Below are 10,185 nucleotides of genomic sequence, written 5' to 3'. Positions count from 1 at the left end.
TTTTTAAGAATAAGAAGCTGGTAGAAGCATTTTGTCCAGGGGGGAGTCTCTTGATGGCCTCTCATCAAGGCCTCTCAACAAATGGCCTTTCGTAGGTAAAATAGATTACTCACAGTTCCAGGACCAGTCCATATGGCACCTCGGTGAATAGTAGTGGAAGGTGCCCTCTCTAGGCAGCTGCAGTCCTAGGGCTGGATTTCAGGTCCCAAACATTCCCTCTGTCAGGCAGCCTTGTTCAGTAGGCAACATACACAACCATTCACTGTGTCCCTAAAATGTAAGGTAGGTAGCAACCCATTGCCACGAGGGAAGAGGACAATCACTGTTCAGGATAATCCCTTCTTGTGTAGGTACCTGGGGACAGGGTATGAATTGTCTTGGGAGTCTTCTGGAAGAAATGGGATGGAAACTTACAACAAACGAAATGCTAGTGTTGTCTCCTGTTGGTTCATGGGAGCTAATTGTTAATTTTTCACAAATTTGATGAGCTGGTTGTTAATCACAGTCACTGTTAAAAATTATATTATGTAAAGCTACAATTAAATTGGGGCTTCCCTGGTGGCTCAGTGGTAAAGAATTTTCGCCTGCCAGTGCAGGAGACATGGGTCCAATCCCTGATCCAGGAAGATCTCCTGGAGAAAGAGATGGCAACCTACTCCAGTATTCTTGCCTGGGAAATCCCATGGACAGAGGAGCCTGACAGGGCTACAGTCTATAGACTTGCAAAGAGTCAGACACCACTTAGTGGCTGAGCAACAACAAAAATTATGTTGATAACAAGTGTAATAGATACTCAGAATTTATCACTGTCTAATTATTTACTACATTTTACTGGCATTCGTGCTCTTGAAGTCATTTGCATCTGTTGTATCTGTATAATGGGAGCACTAGATGGGTGTGCACTCTTCTGTTCAGTAACATTAGTAACTTGAAATTGGCTACAGTGGAGTATTTACACCCCAGAAATCAGCAAAGGCTAGAGAGCAGCTACCCCTCCCCCAAGAGAGTTAACTGCTAAACATTTACCAACACACCACAGCCCTTCAATGTGATCCAGTGGGATCCAGTGTTTCTAGAAACTCTGTGACATGGTCACATGGTTCTAAGTCACTTTGTGGGAAGGGACACCAAATCCTCTAAGAGAAACTCAGCACTGAGAAGAGGGAAGGTGAGCTGTTCTGGGACTGTGCTTGGATGATATCAGCCCCCACCCTGACCTGATCCCAGTCATATTGGGAACCCAGATGGTTGCACCTCTTAACCAGTGTGGATTAGAGGTGGAAACTCAGAGTTTGAATGTGGGGCTCTCCCACAGGATAGACACTTGGAATCAGACCCAGACACCTTACCGTGGCCTATGGATTCCTGTTTCTGCCTTGCTGACCACCCCTCACTCTGCCCTCACTCACAGAGCATCGACCACACTGGCCAGCCAAGGCTTTCCAGATCACCCTTGTTCTTTCCCATGTTGTCCCAAGTTGCCCTCATCTGTCCTGGATGCTGAATCTCCTCCACCTGAGACATGGGTAGTTGTTGTTCAGTTGCTCAGTCATGTCCAGCTCTTTACAACCCCATGAACTGCAGCGTACCAGGGTTGCCTGTCCTTCACTATCTCCAGGAGTTTGCTCAAGCTCATGTCCGTTGAGTCAGTGATGCCATCCAACCATCTCATCCTCTGTCACCCCTTTCTCCTCCTGCCCTCAATCTTTCCCAGAGTCAGGGTCTTCTTTTCCAATGGGTCGGCTCTTCGCATCAGGTGGCCAAAGTATTGGAGCTTCAGCTTCAGCATCTGTCCTTCCAATGAATATTCAAGGTTGATTTACTTTAGGACTGACTAGTTTGATCTCCTTGCAGTCCAAGGGACTCTCAAGAGTCTTCTCCAATACCACATGATATCGAAAACATCAATATGGGTGATTCTCTGTTATTACTTATGTTTTAATGCTCAATGCTTTCTCCTCTGAGAAGTAGGTCCCAGCTGCTACATTTAAGGTGGTTCCTTTCTCTGTCCCTCAAACCCAACCACCACTTCATTCCTTTAATTGTTGGTATCATAATCTGTGATTATTTTCTCTCTTGGTTTGTTTACTTGGGCCCTCTGGTGGCTCAGATGGCAAAGAATCTGTTTGCAGTGCGGGAGACCTGGGTTTGATCCCTGGGTCAGGAAGATCTCCTAGAGAAGGGAATGGAAACCCACTCTAGTATTCTTGCTTGGAGAATTCCGTGGGCAGAGAAGCCTAGTGGGTTACAGTCCATGGGGTCACAAAGAGTCAGGCACAACTAAGCAACTAACAGTTTCATTTTGTTTACTTGGTAAATGTGTGTCTCCCCCTGGACAGGAAGCTCTCTGAGGGCAGAACCAGGTGTGACTGACTCACCTTTGCATCCTCACGGCCCAACACTGCACCCGGCTAGCGGGAGGTTCTCTGATCCTGCTCGTGTTGCGTGATTAGAATAGGAGTCAGTTGCCCTCCAGCCCCTTGCCTTTGATGATCCTGAGTCCGGGTGAGGGAAGAGCCAAAATAAAGAAGAGAAAAATGGCAAAGGGTGATCTGCCTCGAGGCTGAGTCAGACCCCAGAGGTCTGGTTAGGTGGAGTCACCAGGGCAGCAGATGGCAGTCTGTGGGTGTTGATGGAGGCGGGTAGTTTGCTCATTTGATGTGATTAAGGCTCATGCAAGGTCCCAGCAGCCTGAGCTGGCTCTTCTCCTGAGAGGAGAAGAGATGGGAGGCTGGAGGAAGGTAAGAAGGCAAGTGGCCATTGCCGCTCAGAATGGCTCATGGAAAGGACTCCCTGCTCTGGGCCCCTCTCTCAGGGAGGATACCCTGTCCCCACCTAGCTGCAGTTCTCCTGTGGGGTGAGGGGTGCATGGGGCCGAGGAGACACACTGACCTGCCGCTTGAAGCCCTTTCTCTAGACCTTGTCTTTGTTGGGGCCCTGAGATGGCTTCCAGGCAGGCACCAGCCTCTCCCCAAGGTTCATGGCAGGGCTGTGGACAGCACTTGGGTGTGTGGGCTGCATTGTTTCCACGGAAAGGGAAAATCGAGAAGGTGGGCTGGGACCCACAAAAATTGAGAGTGGGCCTGCATAAGGGGCTCCAGAGCCCCTTGGAGGAGCGGCCAGGGAGCTGGAGCACCTGCAGTGGGTTGTGGGACTCCCTTTGCTCCTCAGGGGGAACCTCAGCATCTGCTCAGCTTCCCACAGGCAAGTGTCCCAAAGTCTGCATCACCAACCAGCTGTGGCCAGGTGAGTCTCTGGGGATGAACCTGTCAGGGCTCAGAAGGGAATTTCCTGGGGAAATGGGTGGCGAGTTACCCCATGCACCCATGGGACCTGCCTGCTCTTCCTGCAGCCCCAGAGGAGGGATTAGCACCCACTCCCCACCTCCTCAACCCCCCTGGGTGGCAAGAACTAGGATGTCCCCAGTGAGTGGCCCTGGAGGAAGGGAGTGGGGTGGGGGCAGGGTAGGTGACAAGGCAGGGTTGCCTGCCCCCCCTTCCTTCTACCTCTGTCCTCTCCTCCTTCCCCATCCCCACTGGCCACCCTGCCCTCAGAGAGTGGGGGCTTGGGGAGCGGGGAGGGGGAGCCTGGACGGGGCAGGGGTGTAGCAAGGGAAAAGGAGGGGGTTCCTGACCAGGGGACTGGAAGGGGGGCACTCAGGGGACAGACCGGATGGGAGTTCTCTCTGAGGCAGCCCCCAGGTCAGGCACAAAAAACTGGCTTCTGCTTGTGAGCGTGAGCGCTGAGCAACATCAGGGAGGTGCCTTGTGCCTTGTGTGGCAAGCTTTGAGGGAAACCCCGTGTGGACATGAGCTCGTGTGGCAAACAGCTCAGACATCAGGGTCAGAAGGACTTGGGTTTGAATTCTGGCCCTGATTCATTCTTCTTATGTGTGACTTTTTCTTTATTGCAATGTCTTTTATTTTTTTAAAATGCCATACAGTATATATAATTAAATGTATATTTATAAATTCACATATAAATGTATATAATGTAAATACACATAAATTTAGAAATAAGTGTATTATGTAAATTTTAGAAATAAATAAAATTTATATATAGACATTTATTTATGTAATATATTTATATAATATATATTTCTATTTGTATATATATTTAATTTTATAAGCAGCTCACACAGCTCAGTATTAGGAAAACAAGCAACCCAATCAAAAAATGGGCAGAAGACCTAAACAGACATTTCTCCAAAGAAGACATACAGATCTCCAATACACACCTGAAAAGATGCTATGTGTGACTTTGAGCAAATGACTCTGCTTCTCCATCTTCCTTGGCCTGCTTCCTTCCCTGTGAAATCCCTTTCCTCTCTTCTTCACGTCAATCTCATCCTTCAACACTCTCTGAGGGTGGCTGTTTTCAGTAGTTTTCCATAGATCTCTCTGTAGCCCGTTGGTTTTTCTGTCCTTACTATTAGCTCAGATCCCAAGAACTGGCTGTTTTTGTTACTGTCTTTTTAAAAAGTAAAGGTCAGCTTTGACAACAAGTAAATATGAGTATGTTTTGTCACAGAACCATTTACCTGTTAGAGCTCATAGTGACAGCAGTGACTGGTAGGTAGATACACGGGTATATTGAGGATGGGGATGTTAATGTAAGGTCTTCATTTGCTGATAACCCTTTTACAACCACTGGGAAGGGCTCAGTATGTTTGGGCTATATGCTCTGTGGTGATTACACCACCAAAGTGATTTCCCAGGACCAAATCTGATCATGTTCTCAGTCACTCAAACATTCCCAGTGACCACCATTGTCCAGAAGACCAAGCCTACACTTGGGAAGCAAAGCCACAGCTAATGTGGCCCAAACATATACCCCGGCAGCTTCACTGCCTGCCTCCACAACCCTCTCCTTCTGCCCACATGCAAGCCCCAGGGGAAGGGATTTACCGCTTCCTGAACACATCATGCTCCATCATGTTTCCAAGCCTCTACACATGTCATTCTTTGTTTTTCTGGAGGATTTCTATGCATTCAAACCCCAGCATGACTGCATCTCTGTGAAGCACATCCCCCAGTTCCCCCAGGTGGAGCCCTGTGTTCTCCTCTTCTTACTCAAGGGTGGAGAGCTTTACCTGCCCATATTAATGTACTTAGGGCTTCCCTGGTGGCTCAGTGATAAGGAATCCGTATGCAATGCAGGAGACGTAGGTTTGATACCTGGGTTAGGAAGATCCCCTAGAGAAGGAAATGGCAACCGACTGTAGTATTCTTGCCTAGGGAATCCCATGGAGGAGGAGCCTGGCAGGCTATAGTCCACGGGGTCGCAGAGTCAGAAACAACTTAGTGACTAAACCATCACCACCTTTAATGCACTTACAGGGTCTGGTGAGTATTGAGGCATCTGTCAACACCAGCGACCCGGGAATGAAATGCCCAAGGTGTGGCTAGCGTTCTCTTTATCTTTGTAGCCCTAGAACCCAGCAACAGTGATTGGCAAGCAGTAGGAACTGAAGCAGGTAAATGAGTATAGACCCATTTCCATGTACTTTGTGTTATTCTCCCAAGAAAAGCAGTTACCAGTGTGAATTCTGGACTCAGCCACCTCTGAATGCAAATCTCTGTTCTGTCACTTGTGAATGAATTTAGCCAGGTTGTTGAATGTCTCAGTTGCTTCAGCTAATAAATGGGTAACAATATTAACCTTAAAGGGATGTTGGGAAGATTAAATATGAAAGTAAGCTACTTAGCAGTGCCAGGCACAAATAACCATCCAATGAAGGATGACTATAATAATTAGACCAAAGTGCCCATGTTCTCATGACAGACCCCTTTATGTGGAGTTGCACGTGGCTATGAGACAACCATCTTGGAACAGAGATGCTATTGGTACAGAATTAATCCATTTAAGAGTCAGACCATTAACCTTGATCCTAATGGCACTGTGCCCATCCTAGTTGTATTTGAAGATCAGAGAGAAGACTCAAGTGGGTCAGTTGTCTAGAGGAGCAAGAAAAACCATTTAAACCAGGTAGCAGATCAGTGAATTATACCCTTCGTTACGTTTCGTATCGACAAGTCCATTGTTTCCTTGCTGTTGGCCTTGATGTCTGTCCTTGGTGATTATCCATAAACGTAACGGTTTGCATTTTCCAAACATGTTTGAATTTCACAAGTCATATATTTCCAGGACAAAAGCCAAAATGAAATCAACCCAGTCTTTGAAAAGGCAGCTGATGAAGGCATAATCCACATCTTTAATTAACATTGAGGATTTGAAACTGAGTACACAGAGGGAAAATGAATGAATTGCTTAATTTTGTCTTTCTTGTACTTCACCTACTCTCTCTTTACCCAAAACATCCATACCCCTGTATGACATATTCTTCTAAAGGTTTTATTACGAATGCATAGATTTTTCATCAACTGCAGACTTTATTTGTGCTTAGAAAGCATTCAGTTATTACCCTCAAGGAAAGTTAAGAGGCTGCCCAGGTACTCACTAAGCCAGCATTCAGGGTGATCAATTCAAGCGTCTTAAGGTTGCCACCCTTAACTTAAGCAGCTTGGCCTGGACACTTGGCTCAAGCTGCCAGTGAAATAAACCAGGACTCTTGAGGGTGTTTCATGCTGGAGTTGTATTTGCAAATCTGGTTTGGGAGAGGTTTTCAACAAAGGTTCCTTCCTCTGCTCCTGCTGCGCTGGGTTGGTTTAGTGCAAGAGGGCGACCAGAAGCTTCTGGAAGTCCCCAGAGGTGTCTGAGCGAACCATGTCAGAGAGAGACTTCTGGTACTTCTCTTGGAATCTGGCTTTTATCCCCTGAAGGTCTACCTGTAAGAGAGATGATAGCCAATGGGACGTTTATAGTGTTTCCACCATAAACACAGGCAGCCACTGTTCTGAGCACATTATTCTCACTTGCTCATTTATGCCTCAGAGCAACCCTTGGAGTTGGAGTTACTATTCTTCCTATTTTGTAGCTGAGAAAAATAAAGTTCACTTCAGCTCCCCAAAGGTGGCAGAGGTGTCTGGGTGTCTGTGTGTATGTTCCAGTACAACTTGGTTTATGGACACTAAAACTTGAATTTCATAGGACTTTATGTGTTACAAACATCTTATTTTTCCTTTGAGGTTTTTTTTTTTTTACAGTTACTTTAAAATAATCACTTTCTGATAATAGGGCTGTATAAAAATGAATGGTGAGCCTGATTTGACTTGCCAGCCATACTTTGCCAACTCTTAGTATAAAGTTAAAAAAATTGTCAACACAGTTTGAAATGAAGGCTTTCTGTTTTTGTCTCTTATACCCTGATCAGCAAGGATATTAATGCCAAACAACAAAATTCAAATCACCATCAATTTGTAGGACTTAATTTTGAATCTACAATTGACCCTTGACAATACAGGAATTAGGAACACTGACTCTCGGGCAGTCTAGAATCTGTGTATTGCTATCTCTGCCTCAAAAAATGAAAGAACTGATCAACGACTCATGCAAGGGCAGGAAACTGAAACAGTTTGAATAGAATCAGGCCTCAAACTTTAGTTCTTTTGATGCTACATATTGGGCTCCAAAATCACTGCAGATGGTGACTGCAGCCATGAAATTAAAAGACGCTTACTCCTTGGAAGAAAAGTTATGACCAACCTAGATAGCATATTCAAAAGCAGAGACATTACTTTGCCAACAAAGGTCCATCTAGTCAAGGCTATGGTTTTTCCAGTGGTCATGTATGGATGTGAGAATTGGACTGTGAAGAAAGCTGAGCACCCAAGAGTTGATGCTTTTGAACTGCGGTGTTGGAAAAGACTCTTGAGAGTCCCTTGGACTGCAAGGAGATCCAACCAGTCCATTCTGAAGGAGATCAGCCCTGGAATTTCTTTGGAAGGAATGATGCTAAAGCTGAAACTCCAGTACTTTGGCCACTTCATGCAAAGAGTTGACTCATGCTGGGAGGGATTGAGGACAGGTGGAGAAGGGGACAACAGAGGATGAGATGGCTGGATGGCATCACCGGCTCAATGGAAGTGAGCTTGAGTGAATTCCGGGAGTTGGTGATGGACAGGGAGGCCTGGTGTGTTGCAATTCATGGGGTCGCAAAGAGCTGGATATGACTGAGTGACTGAATTGAACTGAACTGAATGGCAAGGGCTTCCCTGGTGACTCAATGGTAAAGAATCGGCCTGCCAATGCAGGAGACTTAGGTTTGATCCTTGAGTTGGGAAGACCCCCTGGAGAAGGAAATGGCAAGCTACTCCAGTATTCTTGCCCGGGAAAACCCATGGACAGAGGAGCCTGGTGGGCTACAGGCCATGGGGTCACAAAAGAGTTAGACAACACTTAGTGACTAAACAACAAGGAAATACAAACTTTTCCTCATACTTAGTTAATTTAAAGATCTGTAAAATGAGAACACAGGTACTATTATTTATTGGAAAAAATCTGCATATGAGAGCACCCACACTGTTCAAATCTGTGTTGTTCAAGGATCAATTGAAAAACTTGAAAAGGTACCACCTAGGTGCTGGAGGTGGAGAAAGGACCTAAGAAACATGAATAAAAAGATTGGTTTGCTCTAAAGACTCTTACAACCTAGTAAAGGAGATAATAGTTGTGCCATGGAAGATATTATTCCAGATAGAACACAGGAAGTCTCATAAAAGAAGCACAGAGCTCTCTTTAACCAGGAATTCTTTTGGTTTTTGTTTGCAATTTTGTTTGTTATCATTATTGTTTTTAAATTAGACTATATCTTGCTTTCTAGTATTTGTTCAGTTGCTCAGTTGTGTCCGACTCTTTGTGACCCCAGAGACTGTAGCCTGCTAGGCTCCTCTATCCATGGAATTCTGCAGGCAAGAATTTTGGAGTGGGCTGCCATTTTCCTCCTCCAGAGGATTCTCCCGACCCAGGGATGAAACCTGTCTCTTGCATCTCTTTCATTGGCAGGCAGATTCTTTACCACGAGTGCCACCTGGGAAGAGCTTTCTAGAGAGACCCACAGACCATTGCCCAGGTTTCTGGTTCTTATTTTCTCCTATCCCAATTAGAGGGCCCAACAGGAGACAGAAAGTGAGAGAAAGAGAGGGTAGAAGAGTGGAGGGCTGTTGGAAGGGGATGCTGTGCGAGAGATCAGGCAGGTGGCGCGTGTCCCCTGCTTCCTTGACTGGTAGGCTGTTTGACTGGGGGAGGGGGGTGAGTGCAGGGACAGGATGTGGCTCTCCCGGGCTCTGTTCTAGTATCAGGCAGCTTTGGGGGACTAGGGGACCTGGCCAATATAACTGTCTTGGCCCGAAGCATTCAGAGGGAATGGTCCCCATATGGAGGTGACCCAGGGCCTGTGGTCAGCACTGAGCTAGGACAGAGCATGTTGGAATAAACAGTCCACAGTCCAGCATGCTGGAGTGACCGTGGTACCCTGGGGATCACTCAGAGAGCTCCAACCCCTGGGCTCTTTAGCATCCTTGCTGGCCTTTGTCACCAACCTGCTCCTCGGAGTGTCCTAGGATCTGCAGAGACTCTGGCTGGGTCTGAGATACTAAGAGACAGAGAGACAGAGAAGGCAGAGACCTGGAGAGATTAAGGAAAGAGAGAGATTCAGAGCAACAAAAACAAAGTGAAGAGGGTGGCAGAGAGACTGGGGGAGGGAGAGAGGAGGAGGAAAGGGCAGGGGCTTTGGGAGAGAAAAGGAAATATGAATCAATCATGGAGAAGGAGAAAGAGAGGGAGGAGAAATTCCAGGAATAGAAATAAAAATGAAAGAACGGTTGTGTTGCTAAGTTATGTTTCAAAACAGTGTCAGATGTTAAGTATTATTTGTCAGAAATACGGGGGCCAGAATTTGGGTTGGTATCTCTTCCCCCTCATTTAACACGTTTTTGAGGGAAGATGTCAGTGGTTTTCAAGTTCAAGTTCCACTTCACCCTCCAAGGTCTCTCTGCTGTGGATGAAATGCCGCTTCCCCTCTCTTCTGTAATTCCTCCTCTCTGTGGCCCTGTATTCCGAATCTGAGTCTTGACAGTTGTTTCCAAACTTTTTGGGCTATTTCTCTCCCTGGGCCTTTGTTATGCTCAGGCATTCTCAGAGGGGGGCGATAATGCTCCCAAAAGGGGCAAAATTGGTTCTTAGAGGCTGAAAAAAAGAATCCAAATCTCTTAATGTAAATGTAACTACGTCTATACATAAGCAACATAAACAGATATACAGTGTAAGCTGTGTTAACGTTTCTTG

General features: G+C 46.2%; 1 protein-coding gene across 2 annotated transcripts in view; it reads right to left on the bottom strand.

Moving 5' to 3' along the window:
• Nucleotides 1-6,194: 6,194 nt before the first annotated feature.
• The window catches only part of ANXA13 (annexin A13), a 57,749-nt gene continuing 53,758 nt past the window's right edge, over nt 6,195-10,185 (bottom strand). For both annotated transcript variants that reach the window (XM_069599933.1, XM_069599932.1), the window contains one exon: nt 6,195-6,788. In XM_069599933.1, coding sequence (XP_069456034.1) covers nt 6,669-6,788 — 120 coding nt within the window. In that variant the 3' untranslated portion in view covers nt 6,195-6,668. The remainder of the gene's footprint in view (nt 6,789-10,185) is intronic.

The sequence above is a fragment of the Ovis canadensis genome, chromosome 9 (genome assembly GCF_042477335.2).
Source record: "Ovis canadensis isolate MfBH-ARS-UI-01 breed Bighorn chromosome 9, ARS-UI_OviCan_v2, whole genome shotgun sequence".
Lineage (NCBI taxonomy): Eukaryota > Metazoa > Chordata > Mammalia > Artiodactyla > Bovidae > Ovis > Ovis canadensis.
Note: the sequence above shows the minus strand (reverse complement) of the source record. Positions and strands in the feature narration are given on the sequence as shown.